Below are 22,492 nucleotides of genomic sequence, written 5' to 3'. Positions count from 1 at the left end.
AGATTTCGTCTCAGCTTACCTGCACCAGAGTCTTTGTCGTCCTTGTTTCCAGTGTTGGAGTCTTGTGTCTGTTTATCATTATCACACGAGCCCTGGTCCAGCCGAGCTTCAGTGCTGGAGCAGCAGTACCTGAGCTCGCACTTCCCGCAGCAGATGATGGCCTCGGCGCTGTCGAAGCGCTCCGGGCACTGAAAGCCGTCTCGCCACGCGCCCTGAGAGTCATGCCAGCCGTGACAGTATTCTCCACTCGCCTTCACGTTAATGATGGTCAGAAGTGTCAATATCACCGTGACGGCCATCGGGAATCCCGTGCATCCCCGCATCCTGTCACAAACCCGTGCAAAGAAAACACTTCAGGTTTTGGTCAGGACCAGGTAAGTTAAAGACTCGACAAATGAAACTAATAAAAGGAGGAGACTCTGCGAAAAGGAACCCAACTAACAACTTTGGAAATGTCATTGGGCAGAGAAATTCCGAGGTTAATTCAATAGATCCAGCAGAATTGCTCCAGACAAGTATCCACTGTTTCCGTCACAAGACTTCCAGTAGCTTTGTTTCGGATTGAATGTTGAGACAACACATATGAAAACGCATAACAGCCATAACCGATGGAGTTTTGTGCTCATAAACCATAAATTCAGAATATCCCATATTCCTGTGAGAAACCTCCAGGACTTAAGACACACTTTGCATCAATCCCGCTCTGAACGGATCTTCATGTCGCCACTTCTCAAATGTCTTCCCCTGAGAGACGGAGCAACCAGCACTGACTTAACTTGTAATCCATACGCTCAATTCTTCAATGTGTTCTCACGAAATCTTTTTTTCTTCCCAGTCAAGAACGTTTTTCCACATTAATCCATATCATGCTGTTTTCAGGAGGTCCAGCTCAATAATATTTAAAAGAGCACTCAACTGCTCGTAGTCAGCTGTCAATATCTCAAGCAGGACAGCAGTGCATAGTGAGGAATTGATAGACTGAGAGTGACCCACTGACAACTCTCCTTCATCCAGAGGGAAGCTGCTGCTACCCGTCAAGCGGCGCATGCGCAGTGTCGTGCCTTAGATTAGGACTCTGACTTTTTGGTTCTCCGCCAGTTGCACAGTGCAAACAAGTGTCATTGTATGTTGGCGGGGGCCCCTGGGCGTTTCAGGAGCGGCTTCTGTGCGATGGGTGTTTAGCGGTGCCCGTGGGGATCTCCCTCAGCACAAAAGAGACGGAAACGCCGTATTGTAATGCATTTAGCTCGCCGGTGGCTCACATCCATTAGGACCCGCAATTAGAACTAAAAGATCGCTTTCTGTGAATAAAAGGCCACTATCAACAGCAGACGGACAAAATATACGGACAATGTACAATGAACAACATGTTGCACTTAAACCGACATAATAAAAAAGGTAGGCTAGGCTATATACAGCAAACGGACAGAAAAAAATAATAAATGATCAAATATATGTATTAATATATTAACACAAATAATACCAAGATAAATTATGTACAGTAGTGTAATGCAATCTTTTATATCATAAATAAAGAGAAATAAGGACGCCACTTGTATATTAAAATCATATTTATTTGTAGCCTATTACATTTTCTTTACATTTGAACAAAGCGGGGTAGTTCACCCAAATATGAAAATTCTCTCATCATTTACTCACCCTCAAGTTTTTCCAAACCTGTATGAATTTCTTTTTTCTGCTAAACACAAAATTATATATTTTGAAGAATATGTAACCAAACAGTTGATGAGTACCACTGACTTCCATAGTATGGTGGGGAAATACAATGGAAGTCAATGGGGTCCATCAACTGTTCGTTTGGTTATCGACATTCTTCACAATATATTCTTTAGTGTTCAACAGAAGAATGAAATCCATAGGCCTACAGGTTTGGAACAACATGAGGGGTGAGTGAATGATGACAGAATTTTCAGTTTTGTCAAATGTAAATAAAATATATAAAAAAAGGTTCTCAGTGTTATATTACATTGATTTTAGTTTCTATTTAAACACAAGCAGACCTTGTTCTTCGAGACTTCTCAAGTAGCAAGCTTAGTTGCAGAGCTAAATAAAATGTCATTTGAAACAATGGATTTTTAAGGCGACAGCGCCCTCTGCTGGACAAAATCAAGTATTTCAGGAAACGCTAAAACGTATCAAACAAAGACAACATGTAGCCTATCTATATTTAGCTTCTTATGATGTTTACTTAACTTTTTTCTTTATTTCTTATTTTTTTTCTTTTTTAGAAATATTCTAGTCTTTGAGAAACATAATTAACCTATGTTATTTTATAGCCACAGAGCGCGGGGACTTTTATTTTAAACTGTGTTGTAGCGGTGCTTTTAAATTTGTCCTGATCAACGCTTCCTCAATCCTGTTTCTACAACACCAACAAAAAACAAACGGCTAAAATCTTTGTCCGTTAATTGTCCGTCAGTTTCAGGTAAAATAAGTATATATTTTGTCAGTACCAAGCCAACTTGTGTCGGTCATCCATTATTGCACGATTAGCTAGCAGTTAGCCAGGATGTGTTTGAATTTTTAGCATGTTTGTTCCAAATAATGAATAGATGAGCTTCATAATTCGTAATGATATGTTGTTGTTTTTTAAATAATAAAAATAATTTCCTTAACGCCCACTGTTTTGCAAATATAGAAAACTATTCCTGTTCAAGTTCGGACTTTATCATTGAGGTTAGGTAAACACGGCGTATATTGTCCAGCAATAATATGTTTTGTTTCCATAGGTGACTGTTACTGTGAGATGTCTTTAGTGCGAATGAACCGTCCTTTATATGGTGTGGGTAAAAGACCAGTGCGAACCAAGAAGGTGTCTGCACCAAAGAAAGAATGGGTGGTGAGAAACCTTCATGCAACCAATTACACGTTTAAAACCCTTCTTCTTCTTTTTTTTTGGAAGTGGTGCCTTATATTTTCTCTCTTTTCCTTTTCTTTTAGGGCACAGTCAATGATCTTTCATTACATAAAGCCACACCGGAGGAACTGGTAAGTTTACTGTTAAAGTGTATTTACACAAAAACTTTTATAAAAGTTTATTCTTATGCATTTATTAATATATCTTTTATCCTTAAATTGATCTCATCTCAGGCCCGACGTCATGAGATGCACAGATCTCAGAATAAAGTCGTGGCACAGTGGGAATTAAGAGAAAAAGCTCTCACACGCAGACGGAAGAAAAACCATTCCTCCAGCCCTCCAGGACTTGATCGAGCCCGACTCAACATCATCAGAGAGGTGCGTATGGTTCACTGACTGCTCGCAGAATTAAGCTTTGTAATAACTACAGCTGGAAAGAAATTGATGTATTAGCCTTATATACTGTGTCATATTTGATATGCAGATTTCTTTTTTCTTTTTTTCTTTTTTTTAATTAAGTTTTCTGCAGACATATAAAGGGTGTTACAAACAACAGATGTAAAATGAAACAAGGTGTCTGAAAGAGAGAGAAAAGAAAGAAATCAACAGAACAGTTCCGCACATCAATATACACCCTCACCAATCAACCCCCCCACCCCACCCCTAAGGCCACTCATAGCTCTCACGTAAATAAAAAAATTATAATAATAATAAAATAAAATTTATATATATATAATAAAAATAATAAAATAAATAAATAATAATAAATACGCATACAAAAGTTGTTATTATAAGACAGTAAACAAAAGAAGAAAAGTCTCCCCCCTCTCCACAGAAGTCTAATCAGGAGGTTCTGACTTCACGATAAGGCCTTCAATAGTAGTCAGTACAGGGCTCCAAGTTTTATGAAATGATCTCAGCGAACCTTTAGGAGAGTGTCTAATTTTTCCAAGGTGGATGCATTGCAATACCTCTCTTATCCAATCTTCATGTGATGGAGGAGAAGCATGCTTCCATTTAAGGAGGATGGCACGCCTGGCTAGCAAAGTAGTAAAAGCAATGACGCATTGCGCTGTAGCTGGTATACTTCTGATTTGGGAAAGGCCGAACAGGACAGTTAAGGAATTAGGGATAAAAGTGTAATTGAGAGCCTGTGAGAGTGTTCTGAAAATGTCGGACCAATAGTCTGATAGCACCGGGCATGACCAGAACATGTGAAGATGATCGGCTGGGGATTGTCTGCATCTGTTACAGGCACCACTTCTGTTAGGATTTTTTTTTGCCAGTCTGGCATTAGTGAAGTGGGCTCTGTGAAGCACTTTACATTGTATTAGGGCATGTCTAGCACAAATAGATGAAGAGTGAACTAAACTAAGGATGTTTTTCCACTGGTCAATGGAAATGTCAATGCCCAAATCTTGCTTCCACGTTAGCTTAAGGGAGTTAATCGGAGAAGGGGTTAAGGAGATTATTTTACCATAAATTATTGAAATCGGTCGTCTTTGACTAGAGTCAAGGGTGTGAATTGAGTCAATTTCTGATTCGGGTGGACGATTGGTAAAATGGGGAAATAACTTTTGAATAAAGTGCCTCACTTGAAAAAAATGGAAAAGATGACTATTAGGAAGTTTAAATTTAGCTGATAAAGAAGAGAAAGAGGAGAAGACTTCGTTTTCATACAAGTCGTTTAGAGTAGAGAGACCCTTAGCTGCCCAAATATCAAAGAAGCTGTCTGCAAGGGACGGGGAAAATAAGTGATTATTTGAAATTGGTATATGAATCGATGCTCTATTTAGACCAAATTGTTTCCTGAATTGATGCCAAATCTTAATAGTATTAATAACTATTGGATTGCTCGAGATTTTGTGTACCCCAAGGGGAAGCTGGGAGCTGATGTCAGAAAGTAAATAACGAGAGGAAGATATCTCTATATGCACCCAGGGCGGACTAGAGGCACAACTTTTAAGGGCCAACCCAATATAGTAATTTATGAATGTTACATGCCCAAAAGTAGTATCGAAAATTTGGCAGGGCTAAACCCCCTTCAGATTTGGGAAGCTGAAGAACTGACTTCCTGATGCGAGCCGGTTTGTTATTCCAAAGGAATCCATTCAATTGCTGATCTAAATTAGTGAAAAAGGATTTATTAATGCAAACTGGAAGATGTTGGAAAAGATGCAAAAACTTCGGCAGGATAACCATTTTAATAAGGTTTGCACAACCTATTTCAGAAAGGGAAAGGGAACTCCACTTAGCCATATCTGACTTACATTTTTCAAAAAGTGGTGTAAAGTTCTTAAGAAACAAGTCTTTGAGCGAACCGGTGATAAATATCCCCAGATATTTAAAACCATCCAAGGCTAACTTAAAGGGGAATGAAGAAAGAGGAAGAGATTTAGCCAATTGGTTAACAAAAAATAACTCGCTTTTTTGAAGGTTTAACTTGTACCCTGATAGGCAGCCAAACTGTTCTCGAACAGATAATATAGGGGGGAAAGAAGCTATGGGGTCGGAGACGTATAATAACAAATCGTCTGCATAGAGAGAAAGTTTATGGACCAAGCCATGGCGTGTGATGCCTTTAAATGCATCATGACTTCGAAGCCAGATGGCCAATGGCTCAATAGCTATAATAAATAACAAAGGCGAGAGCGGGCAGCCTTGACGTGTCCCCCGCTGAAGTAAAAAGGGTGGCGATCGAACACCGTTGGTACACACCGATGCAGACGGGAGAGCATACAAAAGCCGTATCCAAGAAATGAGTTTAGGGTCAAACCCGAATTTTCCTAACACAGAGAACAGATAGTCCCACTCGACCCTATCGAAAGCTTTCTCCGCATCCAATGAAACTATGACTTCAGGGGTATTAGATGGGGGAGAGAAAATAATGTCAAGTAGTCTCCGAGTATTGAAGAAGGAATGCATATCCAATGTAAACCCTGTTTGATCTAATAAAAATTATGGATGGCATTACATTTTGGAGGCGGAGAGACAGAATTTTGGCTAGTATCTTGCAGTCTACATTTAACAGAGAAATCGGTCTGTAGCTACCGCAAGATGTGGGGTCCCTGTCTTTCTTCAAGAGCAAGGATATAGAAGCCATATACATCGTCGATGGGAGTTGGCCTTCTTGAAATGAATTATTGTACATCCTCACTAAAATTGGGACTAATAAATTAGAATATGCCTTGTAGAATTCAACTGTAAACCCATCGGGGCCTGGGGATTTCTTATTTTGCATCGAGTTAATCGCTTCTTTGACTTCTTGGGGGGAAATGGGGCTGCCCAATTTCTTAGCCCAATCTTCATCAATTCTAGGAAATATTAAAGAATCTAAGGGATTGGGGGACAATATCGAAGCTGAAGACTGCTCAGTGTTATAAAGGTTAATGTAAAAGTCTAAAAAAAACTCTGTTGATTTCAGCTGGGTCTGAAGTAAGATTACCACTAGGGGACATAACTCTTGGAATTAGTCTAGAGGCACTGGCCGCACGGGCCTGTTGGGCTAGTAGTCTACCCGCCTTATCGCCATGTTCCAAAAAACGTTGCTTGGATTGCTGCAGTTGCCTCTCTACAATATGAGTCATCAGGCAATCATATTCTGATTGTAGCAGAAGTCGTTTTTTGTAAAGAGAAGGTGAGGGAGAGACGACGTAAGTTTCATCAAGATTGAGGAGTTTGTCTAAGATATCCTGCCTTTTAGTCCTTTCAGCCTTACGCATGTACGAAGTGAAGGAAATAATCTGACCTTGAACAAAGGCTTTAAGGGCTTCCCATAAGAATCCACTGTTGACCTCAGGGGTATCATTGAATTCAATGTAATTACTAATTTGAGTGGCCACAAAGTTCTCAAACTCATGTTGCGCCAATAAATGGGAACTAAATTTCCAAAGTGATGGGGAGATAGCACTAAGAGGAAGATTAATATCAAGTGAGGTGGGGGCATGTTCCGAAACAACTATGGGGTGATAGCCACTAGCGGTAACCAGATGTAACCATTTATTATCAATCAGGAAAAAGTCAATCCGGGAAAAGGTTTGGTGTGGCGGAGAAAAAAAAGAGAAAACTTTACTCTGGGGATTTTTGAACCTCCAGGGGTCCGAAATTCCTAGATGAGATGAGCAATTAAAAACCACTTTAGCAGAATTAGATAGATTAATTTGCTTGGAAGACGACCTGTCGAGAATTGTGTCTTGCACTAGGTTAAAGTCGCCTCCTATCAGTATATGATGATTATCGCTATTTGGGATTTTAGCAAAGAGGTTGATGAAGAATTGGTCATCGTCCCAGTTGGGAGCATAAATAGAGACTAGGACTACTGAAAGGTTCTGTAACAAGCCCGATACTATGACATAATGGCCATTGACATCCTCAATAATATGTGCTGGCTCAAACAATATATTCTTGGCAATAATAATAGCAGCCCCCCTAGCTTTGGCCGAGAATTTCGAGTGAAACACATGACTCATCCAAGGTTTTTTGATTCTTTGGATATCTGATGTTTTAAGATCTGTTTCCTGTAAAAATATAATATCCCCCTTCAAATGTTTCAGCTGCATCATTACCTTACCAATCTTAATGGCCTTATTCATTCCTTTGGTGTTCCATGAAATCAGGCGCACACCTTTAATCATTCTTGACGTATAAATAGCCATCTAGAACGATGCATATTGTAGTAACTGGAACTGCATGGCCTTCTGCAACGGGGAGAGAGAGGAAAAGGAGACAGAAAAGAAAAGAAGTGAAAAAAAAAAAAACTTATTTGTGACCTCATCAGAAACATTCCCCCAAAACACGAACATTGTCCGAGCAACACGGCTCAACGCTTTACAGCGATACAAGACTTCCACGGTCTCATTCCCACCACCTTGAATGTCATGCAGATTTCTAATAGGCCTCGAATTTATCAACATGATGGAAACATGACTGAAAAACGTCATGTAAACAATCTGGTACATGCCTTCTGTAGTCTTATTGACAGCTTTTTTTAGAAACTAAAAAGGCCTTTTTTATTATAATTGTAAAAACGTCCACCTGCAAGTTGTTGTACATGTGTCTATTTGTTTGGAAATCGTTAGTGATTTTTATAAACTAAATGTAAGAATAACTTGTAGCCTATGTTGTTCGTAATATTTCAAGATGAACACTTACTGGACTGAACTTCGGCAACTTCGGTTTACTTAATTATCCATACATCACTACTTATTTTTTTCCGAAAAAAAAAATCATGTTAAAACATAAGTATCGAATATTATACATCAGGCTTTTGATGAATGTTTATTTCTACTCTCAATTAATTGTATTAATCTCTCAATCAACGTTGCATTGCATTATATGATTTCCCCCCACAATACAAAATACAGAGCTTTGATCATAAAACAAATCATTTAATTATCATCGTTTAAGACTAATATTATGAGATATGGAGTGACAACTGGTATTTATATGCAGTTTATGTAAGTAGTTTACTGTTATATAAATCTTGCTATATAAACGTATTTACATTACATAATTCAATTTTAGCAACTGCACCAAATTTCTTTTTTTTTTTTCAGTTTGGCCTCTGAATAAAATGTTTTTACATTCTCCTATAATGTATCATATTATAGCCATAACATAAGCCATAAAAGCCTGATGTATCGGATATGATACCCAACAAAAAACACACATGCAAACATTGTTTTACAAGGTTCAGTAAACTGTTCCATATAAAAAAAATCAGATTTTTCTGACCCTTATTTCATGTCAGGGTTAAAAGAAGCTCATACTAACATTTGATTTTGTTTCCACCATTTTACATATCAGATCACAAAAATATCATGAAAATCTATTTGTTTAGGTGTTTTCAGATCAGTGTCAGTTGCAGGATGTCATTGCACGATCAGACAGAGCTTTGGCTGTGGTGAAAGACCTGTTTGGTGATGCACCCCGTCGTCGTACAGGTAGTCCATTCTTGTGCAGTAGAAATTGATGTGCCATTATCTGATTATTATCTGACAAGTATTATGTACATATACAAGCTCATACATTTTTGTTATAGGCTTCCCTACCATTACCGTGGCACCTGACTGCGAGTCTGACTCTGAGCTTCCTGTTCATCGAAGACCTGATCCTCCAACCCAGCTGTCATTACTCAGCCAGTCTATGATGGATCAGCAGGTACTGCCGCAAGAGCAACGCCTACAGCTTTTACTCTGTAATAAAACTAGGGCTGTCACGATTCCTCGAATTCAAATTAGAGTACCTGATTTTAAAAAATATATTTCTAGGCCCTGAATGAGTTGGAGTGTGAAGAGGATCATCATGAAGTCCATGATTCCTCGGTGCACCTCAGCTCTATGATGCACAGGTGTGAAGGACTGTTCATATATCCTCAATAAACAACTTCTAATGCAGTTTTAATTGTCTTTAACATGCTTTTTTTGTTTTCAGGAAGAGAAATCAGTGTAGGTCAAAGTCCTTTCCATGGGGTTCAGACCACCCGGAGCAAGATCTACCCCAGACACCATGTAATGCTGGAGTCAGAGATGACCTGGCAGGTAATGAAGACATGAGCTACTTTATATAATTTCAGGTTAGATGTGATGTCACCTTGATGTCATGTTGAACTTTGTTGTTTTATTTTAAACACCTATGCTCCTTTTTCCCAGCCCTCAATGCCACAGTGGCTGTAGAGCGTGTAAAAGCCAGACAGAATCATCCTGATGTAAACCAGTCTACCTCACTAGTCAACCAGGTTCTGAACCCAGAGCCTGTTTTCTCTCAACCAGGTAGGACACTCTTATCAGACACTATTTTTTAAATATATAAGATCATTTGAACGGTACTACACTATTGTTCAACGGTTTGGGGGTGTTTTTGATAATTTTATTCAGAAAGGATGCATTCTATTGCTCAGAAGTCACAGTAAAGACATTTATGTTACAAAAGATTTCATATACAGGTCCTTCTCAAAAAATTTGTATATTGTGATAAAGTTCATTATTTTCCATAATGTAATGATAAAAATTTAACTTTCATATATTTTAGATTCATTGCACACCAACTGAAATATTTCAGGTCTTTTATTGTTTTAATACTGATGATTTTGGCATACAGCTCATGAAAACCAAAAATTCCTATCTCAGAAAATTAGCATATCATGAAAAGGTTCTCTAAACGAGCTATTAACCTAATCATCTGAATCAACTAATTAACTCTAAACACCTGCAAAAGATTCCTGAGGCTTTTAAAAACTCCCAGCTTGTTCCATTACTCAAAACCGCAATCATGGGTAAAACTGCCGACCTGACTGCTGTCCAGAAGGCCATCATTGACACCCTCAAGCAAGAGGGTAAGAAACAGAAAGAAATTTCTGAACAAATAGGCTGTTCCCAGAGTGCTGTATCAAGGCACCTCAGTGGGAAGTCTGTGGGAAGGAAAAAGTGTGGCAAAAAACGCTGCACAACGAGAAGAGGTGACCGGACCCTGAGGAAGATTGTGGAGAAGGACCGATTCCAGACCTTGGGGGACCTGCGGAAGCAGTGGACTGAGTCTGGAGTAGAAACATCCAGAGCCACCGTGCACAGGCGTGTGCAGGAAATGGGTTACAGGTACCGCATTCCCCAGGTCAAGCCACTTTTGAACCAGAAACAGCGGCAGAAGCGCCTGACCTGGGCTTCAGAGAAGCAGCACTGGACTGTTGCTCAGCGGTCCAAAGTACTTTTTTCGGATGAAAGCAAATTTTGCATGTCATTTGGTAATCAAGGTGCCAGAGTCTGGAGGAAGACTGGGGAGAAGGAAATGCCTGAAGTCCAGTGTCAAGTACCCACAGTCAGTGATGGTCTGGGGTGCCATGTCAGCTGCTGGTGTTGGTCCACTGTGTTTTATCAAGGGCAGGGTCAATGCAGCTAGCTATCAGGAGATTTTGGAGCACTTCATGCTTCCATCTGCTGAAAAGCTTTTTGGAGATGAAGATTTCATTTTTCAGCACGACCTGGCACCTGCTCACAGTGCCAAAACCACTGGTAAATGGTTTACTGACCATGGTATTACTGTGCTCAATTGGCCTGCCAACTCTCCTGACCTGAACCCCATAGAGAATCTGTGGGATATTGTGAAGAGAAAGTTGAGAGACGCAAGACCCAACACTCTGGATGAGCTTAAGGCCGCTATCGAAGCATTCTGGGCCTCCATAACACCTCAGCAATGTCACAGGCTGATTGCCTCCATACCACGCCGCATTGAAGCAGACATTTCTGCAAAAGGATTCCCGACCAAGTATTGAGTGCATAACTGAACATAATTATTTGAAGGTTGACTTTTTTTGTATTAAAAAAACACTTCTTTAATTGGTCGGATGAAATATGCTAATTTTGGGTTTTCATGAGCTGTATGCCAAAATCATCAGTATTAAAACAATAAAAGACCTGAAATATTTCAGTGGTGTGCAATGAATCTAAAATATATGAAAGTTTAATTTTTATCATTACATTATGGAAAATAATGAACTTTATCACAATATGCTAATTTTTTGAGAAGGACCTGTATTTCTAGAAAATGTATCACTGTTTGGGTAATATTAAGCAGCACAACTGTTTTTAATATTGGTTATAATAAAAGTTTCTTGAGCATAAATTCAGTATATTATCACCAAAATAGAAATATATAAAATAGTTTTTGAAACTTTTTTTTAAACTTTTTAAACCGTGAAAGAAACTTTTTAAAAAGTTTTTAACAACCCCAAACTTTTGAATGGCTCTGTGTGTATATACATATAGGCTATAAACTCTCACGTAATTTGAATATTCTAATTTAAATATTAATATTAATTTAAATGGTTTTATATTAAATATTATTATTATTATTATTATATAAAATTCGACACTTAAACATTATATACTGTGCAGCGATAACTGCATTTCATCCAGATAAACCTCGTTTTTTTGTTTGTTTTTCAGGGAAGAGAAAGTCAGTTCAAGCCAATAGGGGGCGCTTGGGGCATATATCTGCCCTGAATGGTTCAGGGTTGAGCTCTCTGTCAGGAAACCAGTCCAGTATGGAGCTTCTGCAGGGTATGCTTGAGCAAGTGGAGACTGAGCTGGACTCTCTAGACCACCAGAGGCCCATGAGCTCGGAAGCCAGACCGCAGCAAGAGAGACAGGGCCTCACCGGCTTCTCTGTGGCTCTAGTGGCAACACTTGGACGTCTAGCCAGACATATCAGAAAAGTGAGGCCACACACAAGTGAAATCCAAAAGTTGTTTTGAAATCGTTCAGTCGAGTCACTTCCTTATTGACATCACTTGCACACAGAGAGAAGAGGAGGCTCTGAGAGAGGCAGAGGAGAGAAGGCGGCTAGAGGAAGAGGTGAGGGAGCAGAGGGCTCTGATTGACGCCCTGACTGTGGAGTCACTAACACTGAGGGAAGGGAGCGCCACCCTGCAGGTGAACTATTAGTCCTTATTATCCAGATATTATTTGCTGGATTGTCCGTTCAGATGCCATTTTTAATGGTGCTTCTTGTTGCTTCCATACAGACGAGACTGCAACAGCAGATTTCTGAACTAGAGCAGCGTCTAGATGCTGTAGTACTGGTGGTGGGAAGACCAGATTCTGCAGAACCACACACAACAGCTCAAATCAGAGACAACACAGCTCAAAGTAACTATCACAAACTGTAGATCAACCTATCAGGCACTGTTTTAAAGGATCTTACCATTGATTATTTTTAGGATTGGTTATTTTGAGTATGTACCTCAACAGTGATTAAGAGGAGTGTGTTGTGTTCTATAGAAAGCAGCAATCTGGAGTCTGGCTGTACTGAAAAGGATCTACAGCAACAGGACTTTGTCTCTGCAGCTGTTCTGCTCTCTCCTCCTCGCCAAAGAGATGGTCTGCCTCCCGCTGGTCAGTCTGAAGTGCACAAAGATCCCTCATTCTGTCAATTTACACCAACTAGTGTTGAGGGCTTAAAACCAACGCAAACATCACTATTGTTGTTGTTCATACTTGCTTACATTTCAAACTTAACATTGTGGAATCCCCACGAAAATCCCCATAGACATTGAAAAGAGGTCCCATACATAAGAATTTGAACAATTTCAACAGTTCCCACCTAGCAACCATTCTAAATCCCATAGCAACCCCCTTGAAAAATACTCCTTAGTGATGAATTTGCAAATACTAGGTTAAATTTTTTTCAGAAAAAGAAAAATGACTTGAGCTGCCTGGCAACCACTCAATCACCTTAGCATGATGGTGGTGGGTTTGCATGAGCAAAACAACTCACTTTTTTTCCAGGTGCATTGTGGAGGTGTGCTGTCTATAACTTTATCAACAATGACATTTTAATGATTAAGCAGCAACTGAGTTTTAAGGTTAAAACCGTATGTATTTGTGTCTTAGGAAGTCACTCACTTTTTTTTCTTTTTTGAAAGTTTAAGTTTAAATGACTCATGAATTTGAGTATGACTCACCAATATTTTTTCTTAATTCTCCCAGTGTGTCGTCCACACTCACACGCAACCTCACTGCCCTACAGTGGCTCCTATTCAGCAACAGGAAGCCAGGGTTCACTTGAGGACTTCGACATCTCCATCTCTCCTTCCTCTTTTGCCAGCCTACCACGGCCAGCTCCTCTGCTGGACGATCTCTCACAGGACGCCATGCTAGGGGAGATCGCCGAACTGACCCGTCAGAATGCAGCGATCCGGGCCCAGTTGGGGCAGCACCGTCCGACTCCTAGTGGAGCTTCAGTATCGAGGGAGCACAGCGCAGACCGGCTGTCCTCAACAAATTCTGCAGTTAGACAAGTGTCGCCCTCTACTGAGCCAAAGCGCACACAGCAGGTTAGTTGCATATTGTGGAATTGGTGCAAGGTAGTAGTCTGTTTTTCATGTTAATTATCTCTCAATTTTGTTTCTCATAATTGTGCCTTTACATCTCACAATTGTGACACAACTGTTCAAAAGTTTGTGGTCAATAAGATTTATTAAATGTTTTTGAAAGAAGTCTCTAATGCTCACCCAGGCTGCATTTATTTGATCAAAAATACAGTAAAGAGAGTAATATTGAAAAATAGTATTACAATTTAAAATAATTAAAAATGTTGCCCTGTTTTCAGCATCATTAATCCAGTTTTCAGTGTCACATGATCCTTTAGAAATTATTGTAACTTGCTGATTTAGCTCCAGAAAGTGCTTCGTTGTAACATTTTAAACATATGTGCTGCTTATTATTTGTGTGGAAACATTGATACATTAATTCATCAAGGATTCTTTGAATGTAAAGTTTAAAAAACAGCATTTTTTTAATTGAATTTTTTTAACATTATAAATGCCTTTTACTGTCACTTTTGAATAATTTAATATGTCCATGCTGAATAAAAAAAAATCTTACTGACTCCAAACCTTGAAGCCTTTTTCTCACATTTGCCAAGATTTCTCATAATTGTACCATTTTATCTCACAATTTACTTTTCATAATTGTGGAGATATGAAGGCACAATTAAGAGCAATAGTCGCAATGTCACAATTGCATATTTATACTATATATATATATATATATATATATATATATATATATATATATATATATATATATATATAATAAAACGTCTGTGTATGTATATATATATATATATATATATGTGTGTGTGTGTGTGTATATATATAAATATAAAAAATAAATTTTACACAACCGTGAACTCATTCTAAAATGTTTATTTTAGGAAATCTTGCCAGGTATATGTATTAAAGGAGTAGTTCACTTTTTAAAAAACTTTTGCTGATAATTTACTTACCCCCATGTCATCCAAGATGTCCATGTCTTTCTTTCTTGAGTCGAAAAGAAATTAAGGTTTTTGATGAAAACATTCTAGGATTTTTCTCTATATAATGGACTTCATTGGGTATCAAACGGTCCAAGGTCCAAATGACAGTTTCAGTGCAGCTTCAAATGGCTTTAAACGACACCAGACGATGCATTGCGAAACGATCGGTCATTTCAAAAATAAATAAAAAAAGTTTAAGTTTTATAAGCACAAATGCTCGCCTTGCTCTGTTCTGTGATGCATGTTCGTGACTCCTGTTCGAACTCGTTCATCAAAATAAACTAATCTTTTTTCGATTCATTTCGTTCGTTGAATGAACGAAATGACTCGAAAAAAGACTCCTTCAAAATTAACAAATCTTTTTTCGAGTCATCTCGTTCATTGAATGAACGAAATGACTTGAAAAAAGTGTCGTTCATTTTGATGAACGAGTTCGAACAGGAGAGTCACGAATGTCCATCACAGAACAGAGCAAGGTGAGCATTTGTGCATATAAAACTTAAACTTTTTTTATTTATTTTTGAAATGACCGATTGTTTTGCAAGATAAGACCCTTATGCATCGTCTGGTGTCGTTTAAAGCCATTTGAAGCTGCACTGAAACTGTCATTTGGACCTTGGACCGTTTGGTACCCAATGAAGTCCATTATATGGAGAAAAATCCTAGAATGTTTTCATCAAAAACCTTAATTTCTTTTCGACTAAAAGACATGGACATCTTGGATGACATGGGGGTGATTAAATTATCAGCAAAAGTTTTTTAAAAAGTGAATGTCATCTAACCATTTTATAAAAGCAATACCTCTTTGGGTTTATTGCTTCATTCTAAACCTTCTCACAATTACTCCTGAGGTGGATAAAGCTTCCATAGTACAGAGTGAGTTTGAAAGTGGTAGTTTCTTACACTAACATCTTTTTTTGTTCAGTCTGTTTGTGTAGAGAGATCCTCAACAATGGAGATAGAACAAAAACTGCAGGAGTTGAACCGTCAAAGTGCCGAAGCAAGAGCTAGATTACTAGAGCTCATTGAACAACAGAAGCAGAGCACTTCCCTCAGAGTTTCCCCTGCCATTTCCCCAGTACCTCCTCACTCCAGCAGCACTCATACAGGTGTGTGTGTGTGTGTGTGTGTTTAAATGAAGCATACATCATCTCTCAATCTTCAAAATAAGAGGTATATGATGACTATTGATGTCTTACAGGTGTTAGGGGGTTTACTCCAGAGCAATTTTTAACACTTCCTGAGAGAAGCCATTCACCACAACCCAGTGCAAGCAGTCGAAGGTGAGTTATGAAAAGCCAAGAGCAGATTTGCTTGTAAGATTTGATATATTAAACTTGGACTCTGAAAAGCGGTTTAACTGTACCAGTATAATTACAAAGCATATTCCGAATATGTGTTGCTTTTTACATCAAGCTAATTGACATTTCTAATACTCTTTTCTTAGGTCAGCGGGAAGAGTCTCACCACAAAGTTTAGATAGTATGGAAATCCAGAGCATTGAGAATCAAGTATGCTATATCATTTTTAATGCACATTGTTTTCTATCAATAACAAGTTATTAATTTTACATATTCATGCTTGCAAACTTGTCTTTTATTTCTGACAGGTGGAAAAGCTTAAAAGAGAGGGGTGGTTTGCATTGTCATCTCATATCAAGTGACTTGAGGAATATCGTCTATGCATAATAGCATTCCAAATCTATTTGACATCCCTAGTTTGGTTTTAATCACATCCTGGCTGCACCCGTGTAATGCCCATGTTAAGATTCTGTGATGCCTTGTGGGCCTGCCTATGCATAGGAACTTGCACAAGGTAACAGGTGTTTGTCTCATCAGATACATAAATAAACACTAGATGACTTCAGTCTTTTTTGCAGACAGTTTAACCTTATGTGTAATTCTCATATGAAGTATTTTAAATATCAGTATACATGTAGACAATCTTGACTGACTGTTCAACTTTATTTAATGCATTGTTTTTATTTTTAAAAGAAGTGCACAATCCCACAATAAAGTTTAGATAATTAAATGCTTTATTGTGTTGGTTTGATTTTCACATTTTTATAGGCATTATTTTTCTGATTTTGAGGACATTACAAAAAGCAAAGCGGTCAAAAATGTAACAAAACTAATAGGAATTGACATTTCATAATTTCATTGAATATTCAAGCAACTTTTAGTTTGTAACACTAGTATGGAAACAAAACTAAAGTCTTCTATAATTTTTTCTTACCTGATTTATTGATTGATTTTCAGAAGCATAGCACCATATAAACCACCTAACAATGAGAAGAGTTGATTTTATCTGCAATTACCTTAATATGCTTTAAACAGTATAATTTTAGTTTAAAAAATATATGCCATTTACCTATTCTTTTTATACTGTATGTTTTTAATCACTTTTTGTTTCTACACTTGAAGAGCTAAAAATTCATTTTTTTTAAAGTACAAATATTCCATGTAACCTTTAATACAATGTCATAAAATGAATCTATAAATGTTGAGAAATATTCTTTCAAATACTTTTAATGAAGTTCAGCATGTCAAACATGTCAGCTACCCGTATTTTTAGTCTACATCACAGTCCCTATGTGGCACAGCCCACAGCCTTCCACTCCTATATATGAATTTGACCTCACACTCTAAACCGTCGGCCTTGACTTTAAAGCAGCAGCCTTCATCCCTGAGCTGAGCAGAGTGTCTCTGAGCCAGCGCCTGGAGCTCATCCCAGCTGCCACTTTCTCCCTCTCTGACCCACACCTTCCCACCTACCTCGACCAGAACGTTGCCACCGCACCACTGCATGTCTCGCAGCCCCTCTGCCTTGAGCAGATACATGCATGCGCAGCGTGGTGCGCACACCTTAAAACGTCCCCTCTCCTCTTCATAGCAAAGGCAATGCAGACGTACCAGAAAGGAAGTGGGTTCTGATGTGATAAAACGCAAGACCTCCTCCACTCCATTATCGATGGCGACAGGCCCGTGAACCCTGTTCACGGAAAACAGCTTTGCGGGGCCGATTATCCGTACTGATTCCAGAATGAACTGGAAGTTGTGTTGCTCTCCGAGTTGTAAGTAGCTCTGCAATTCGGATAGGGTCTCCTGGTGCAGCTGCATCAGAGAGCCCAGGCCCAGCTGCGCAGGATTAAAGTCCAACACAGATAGCAAGCGATGTCGGACTCCAGCGTCAAAGGCTTCGGAGTTAAAAGCAGGATTTGACAAGACAAACCGCACATGTTGAGTGACTGTAGCAATGGAGGCGTTTGAAAAGTCAATGGTGGTTCGTGTGGGCTGCACCACTTCTAGGAGACGTGCGATACGAACACAAGCCTCCACATACTGTCTAGCTAGAGGGGTTGCATCCTGGTCTGAGATGGATGGGACCATGCTGCTAAGAGCTTTACGGATGACCCGTGCAGAGACGCCCTGGAAGGAAGTGACCCGGTGAAGCCTGCTGGGCCTGCAGGAAAACAGCCCCTCGACCGAAGAGGACAGCTGGAGGCCTTCCTGGAGGGGATGCAGGTCTCGTAGCACCTGAGCGAGGACTCTCACACTTTGCAGCAGGCTCTCAGCGTCCCCTTCAGTCCAGCACTGCTCCACTTCCTGCAGCAAAGCAGCCTCCACTCTGCCGCTGGCGCTTAGCTGCTCGATCATCCCTAGTATGCCTCCACTAGGCTTCGCCTCGGGCTCCTCCAGAACCTCTGCCATGCAGTCCCACACCAGAAAACTGAACATGGCCCACACCATGCGCTGATCCGAGCAGTCACCGGGACACAAATGATCCCAGCTGCGTAAGTGGTCCTGATCGTGCAGGTGGTCCCAGCTGTGCAGGTGACTGTGGATCCCACTGCGGAGGAGAGTCTCAGCCTTTTGCAGCAGCCTCAACAGCAGACACCCCCTTTCAGAGAGCTGGACCCCTACAGATGACATTCATGATGGTTTCATGTAGTTATGAAGAACTTAAGCCATTTTCAATAAAAGATGAAATGTATTGTCATGTGGTGTAACTATCAAATAAAAAGAACGTACACCTTTAATACATGTACATGTTAATCATAATTTTCATAATCATCATGTAAATATTCTTCTATAAAAAATACTATTTGTTATTTTCTGCATATTTTTGCACGTTGCATCACAACTTTAATAAAATACTAATAAGCATTTAAATTTATATGTATATATATATTATTATTATAGTATGTAATTTTATTATATTTTCTAAAAAATAATAAAAGATTATGCCAACCTACTTAACGTTTCTTCTCAAGAATGTTTAATGAGACTTTCATTATATCAGGACAGTTGTATCACCCTGACATTTGTCACTATACCCTCAAAAAATATTTGTCATTTATTTATTAGAAATTAATCATGAGGCATATTCAAATCGTATGCAATGCATGTAAATGATCCAGACAAAATGTAATTGACCCATAATCACTGTGACCTTCCTAAAGATAAAATCTTTTTTTAATTCAGAGAAAGAGTTGTCTTTTGGAAACAGTGAAGGATGAAGAAATGTAACTTTGTATCTTGTTTGGTAAAAGATGCACTCTACTTAAATTCTGTCATTATTGTCTCATCCTCATGTGGTCCCAAACCTGTGTGACTTACTTTCTTCTGTTGGACACAAAAGAACATATTTTGAAGAATGTAGGAAACCAAACAGTTTTGGTAACCATTGACTTCCCTTGTATAAACAAATTCCTCAAAATATCTTCTTTAAAGGTCTCATGTCTGTTTTGAAACTTGAATATGGTAGTTTCATAGTCCCTAGACCTCCGTTATCATGAAAAAAGCCAGGAAATTTCAGTTTTGACATGGGACCTTTAATAATCCACAGAAGAAAGAAAGTAATACAGGTTTGGTACGACATGAGGGTGAATAAATGATAAAATTTAAATTTTAGGTGAATTATGCCTTTAAAAAAAAAAGATTAACACCAAAAAATTATGGATCAAACAGAATCTGAGTTCGACCCCAAGATGGATCTCTCTGGATTGGATTGGCCATGACTTACACTGAGGACTGAGTTCTGCCACTCTGCTCAGTAATCTGCCCGCGTCCTGCGTCTTCTCCATGTACAGGGACACCAGAGCCTCCAGCTGGGATGAGTCTTCTATTGCGACCCCTTCGAGAAGGTATTCTCTGACCGTCCGACGCGGCAAACCCACCGCCACACCAACCTCACAGACATTAAACCTAATCTCATCCCCCACTGTCAAGCCCAGCTGAGCCATGACCTGCTGCAGGCCTCCTGATGGAAACAAGACCAGACATGGACAACATCAGTTCGGCAAATGTAGATCTTACATTCATTTTGGACAGTTAAACTGAGGGGAACCACCGCCCCCGAAACCCTCTTCCCCCCACCCCGGAATGCGAGGGGGGGGGGGGGGGGGGGCTAGAGGGACCTCCGCCCAGCAGAGGTCTGTGTACGCCACTGATTTTGTAAACAACCCAAATTCTGGTTACCTTTTGAGCACATTTACAAGCCATATACAGTATATTTCTTACCACAAGTCAGTCTCTCGAATATTTTTCAACAAAATGGGTAATGGTGAAATATGAATCACCTGACAGAGGTAAAGCTGCCCTCAATTGACCTCTGGTTTCCTCCACTGCTATCTGCACGCTGTTGCCTTCAGACTCTTTATTTAGGTCTTCCACCAAAATATTCACTGACAAATTTAAAAGAAAACTTTAAACCAGGTGACTGATTTTTCCTAGCTGGAATAACATTAAGAGTTCTAAGAGATGATTATTTTTGTGGCATAATAATTATAATTATTATAACATTGCATGGATTTAGATCTTCTCCATTTAGATTACAGTTCTACTGACCATTAAGTTCCTCGGCTAGCTGTTTGTCCTCATTTTGTAGCGCTGTGTAAAAGCTCTTGCATGCTTTTTCTCCTTTCTTCAGGCAGATGGACAGCAGGGTTTTTGCTTGCTGGTTTGGAATAAGTATGGCTTCGATATTCTCCATCTCCAACTGAGTCAGAATGCCTTTGGAGAAGAGATCGTAGGAGACCGGAAGAACAGAACAGCCCAAGCGTGAGCTCAGAACACTAAACAGAGCCTGTAGATGACGTTCTGCGTGGGGACATGACAATGGTGAGGGCTGGGAGACATTTACATGAACATATAGTAAAAGTGAAAATGCTGAGAATATGTAACATCCTACCTGTTGGACTTTGCTGAACAACTGTTGTTTGGGACTGATCTAAATGAGAGCACAAAACGTTTCAGTATTTACATCATGCTGCATTTGTGCTTTAAGACAGAGTGCAACTTTATGCATTATATAGCATACCTTCTTCTGTCAACCAGGCTCGTAGACGCGGGTAATGTCTCTTGCATTTCCTCAGACACTCCATGAATCTAGAGGCACCGTTTTCGTCCATCTGAGCGTCAACAATCTCTAGAAGTTTTCGGGCTTTGCTGGGCGGCGTTCGCTCAGCTTCAATTTCATAACAGTTTTCTCTAGAGAGCAGCCCTACAGATATAACACAGTCTAACAGAGGACCCAGGTGATACAGGGCATCCACCAAAAGCATCTGTGAAGACAGGAGCCGGGCCTTCACAGCTGGCTTCTCCTCTGGTCCTGTAGGGAGAGCGGGGTAAGAGGAGCCATTTTTACCCTTAGATTTCAGAATGGTTCCTATCAATTGAAATGATAAGACAGACGTATAACTTTAACAGTTCTCCAGGACCAATATATATATATATATATATATATATATATATATATATATATATATATATATATATAACCCAACTGATGGCCTATATTTGATGGCCTATATTTGAAGACTGTTTGTGTGGAAGAATGGGCCAAAATCACACCAGACCAATCCATGCGACCAGTTTCTCCATACAGGAGGCGTCTTGAAGCTGTCATTACCAACAAAGGCTTTTGTACAAAGTATAAAATAAATATCAGTAGGGTGTTCAATACTTTTTCCCTGTGTCATTTCACATTGGTACACAACTTAATTTCTGAATGTATTTGTTTTGGTTTCTTTGTATGTATGGATTACTTGGGTTGTTAGCAACCTCTGGTGAAAATAATATATTTACAGAGAAAAATGGAGACGTGTTCAATACTTATTTCACCCGTTGTATGAAGCAACTTTATATAAAACATTTATGAATAATAATTGTATAATCACTCTCCCAAAATAATTAGATAAGATATGGACGGACGGACAGACTGACAGATAGATAGATAGATAGATAGATAGATAGATAGATAGATAGATAGATAGATAGATAGATAGATAGATAGATAGATAGATAGATAGATTTTAACAGTATCAGATAGATAGATAGATTAGATTTTAACAGTGTATCACCATGAAACTTACCCGAACTGTGGGGTCTCTCAGGTGAGGAAGACATCACAATATTTTATGGGTATAATTAAAACTCATCTTCAAACTAAAAAAAAAAAGTTCATTCAAATGTTTCACTTTCATATCCCACGCGATTTATCCATGTCAGTTCAGTTGATATAATCCTGACGCGCTGAGACGATGACTATGAGAAGAATCGACGATGACAAAAAAAATGTGAATATAGTTTATAATATAGCCTAGTTTAATCAATGCATCGACCAAACGCCAACGTTTTTCATGAAGTGCCTCGAAGAGTTCCTCAGTGTACCACTTCCTGGAAGTGGTGAGCTGCAGTGACAGCCTCAAGTCTGAATCAAGTCAGTCAAGTTTTATAGGCCTATTCATAATAAGTTTAAATCATAGCTCGCGCGTTCATTAAAAATTCATTTTGAAAAT

The 22,492-nt window shown here is 39.2% G+C and overlaps 3 protein-coding genes across 6 annotated transcripts in view; 1 reads left to right on the top strand and 2 right to left on the bottom strand.

The window, feature by feature from the left end:
* Positions 1-1,036, bottom strand: part of shisa2b (shisa family member 2b) — an 8,147-nt gene extending 7,111 nt beyond the window's left edge. Inside the window, exon 1 of the mRNA XM_077244663.1 lies at positions 20-1,036. Within this exon, the coding sequence (XP_077100778.1) occupies positions 20-323 (304 nt within the window). The 5' untranslated portion in view covers positions 324-1,036. The remainder of the gene's footprint in view (positions 1-19) is intronic.
* The window catches only part of spice1 (spindle and centriole associated protein 1), a 21,916-nt gene extending 5,194 nt beyond the window's left edge, over positions 1-16,722 (top strand). Inside the window, exons 1-18 of one of the 3 annotated variants that reach the window (XM_077244660.1) lie at positions 2,134-2,446; positions 2,751-2,860; positions 2,962-3,009; positions 3,112-3,258; positions 8,720-8,822; positions 8,921-9,039; positions 9,150-9,229; positions 9,313-9,419; positions 9,531-9,650; positions 11,820-12,088; positions 12,174-12,305; positions 12,398-12,521; positions 12,654-12,767; positions 13,362-13,708; positions 15,617-15,800; positions 15,893-15,974; positions 16,139-16,202; positions 16,301-16,722. In XM_077244660.1, coding sequence (XP_077100775.1) covers positions 2,768-2,860; positions 2,962-3,009; positions 3,112-3,258; positions 8,720-8,822; positions 8,921-9,039; positions 9,150-9,229; positions 9,313-9,419; positions 9,531-9,650; positions 11,820-12,088; positions 12,174-12,305; positions 12,398-12,521; positions 12,654-12,767; positions 13,362-13,708; positions 15,617-15,800; positions 15,893-15,974; positions 16,139-16,202; positions 16,301-16,354 — 2,187 coding nt within the window. In that variant the 5' untranslated portion in view covers positions 2,134-2,446; positions 2,751-2,767 and the 3' untranslated portion in view covers positions 16,355-16,722. Of the gene's footprint in view, positions 1-2,133; positions 2,447-2,750; positions 2,861-2,961; positions 3,010-3,111; positions 3,259-8,719; positions 8,823-8,920; positions 9,040-9,149; positions 9,230-9,312; positions 9,420-9,530; positions 9,651-11,819; positions 12,089-12,173; positions 12,306-12,397; positions 12,522-12,653; positions 12,768-13,361; positions 13,709-15,616; positions 15,801-15,892; positions 15,975-16,138; positions 16,203-16,300 lie in introns of those variants that run through there. The other 2 variants (XM_077244659.1, XM_077244658.1) reach the window with 2 other exon arrangements.
* Positions 16,709-22,492, bottom strand: LOC143751876 (uncharacterized). 2 transcript variants are annotated; one of them, XM_077244661.1, is made up of 7 exons: positions 22,067-22,492; positions 21,013-21,303; positions 20,884-20,922; positions 20,541-20,792; positions 20,273-20,377; positions 19,717-19,953; positions 16,709-18,610 (listed from the first exon to the last, which is right to left on the bottom strand). In XM_077244661.1, exons 1-7 carry the CDS (start codon positions 22,098-22,100, stop codon positions 17,262-17,264), a joined length of 2,307 nt encoding a protein of 768 aa, XP_077100776.1. In that variant the 5' UTR covers positions 22,101-22,492; the 3' UTR covers positions 16,709-17,261. The 2 variants fall into 2 exon arrangements, with proteins under 2 accessions (XP_077100776.1, XP_077100777.1); XM_077244662.1 differs by having other exon boundaries at positions 20,541-20,705; positions 22,067-22,368.

Source organism: Siphateles boraxobius, unplaced genomic scaffold (genome assembly GCF_051911475.1).
Source record: "Siphateles boraxobius isolate OS27281-9 unplaced genomic scaffold, OSU_SipBor_1 26, whole genome shotgun sequence".
In the NCBI taxonomy this organism is placed as follows: Eukaryota; Metazoa; Chordata; class Actinopteri; order Cypriniformes; family Leuciscidae; genus Siphateles; species Siphateles boraxobius.
The sequence above is the reverse complement of the archived record's forward strand: the minus strand, read 5'-3'. Positions and strand labels throughout refer to the sequence as shown.

What these genes read in the sequence shown, in the direction of transcription:
- LOC143751876 (XM_077244661.1), bottom strand. Translation starts at nt 22,100, where the DNA reads ATGTCTTCCTCACCTGAGAGACCCCACAGTTCGG. An exon ending in TGTTCAGCAAAGTCCAACAG is followed by an intron (nt 20,793 to 20,883) that starts GTAGGATGTTAC and finishes GTCCCCACGCAG; the next exon opens with AACGTCATCTACAGGCTCTG. An exon ending in GGCAGAACTCAGTCCTCAGT is followed by an intron (nt 18,611 to 19,716) that starts GTAAGTCATGGC and finishes TGTCATCTGTAG; the next exon opens with GGGTCCAGCTCTCTGAAAGG.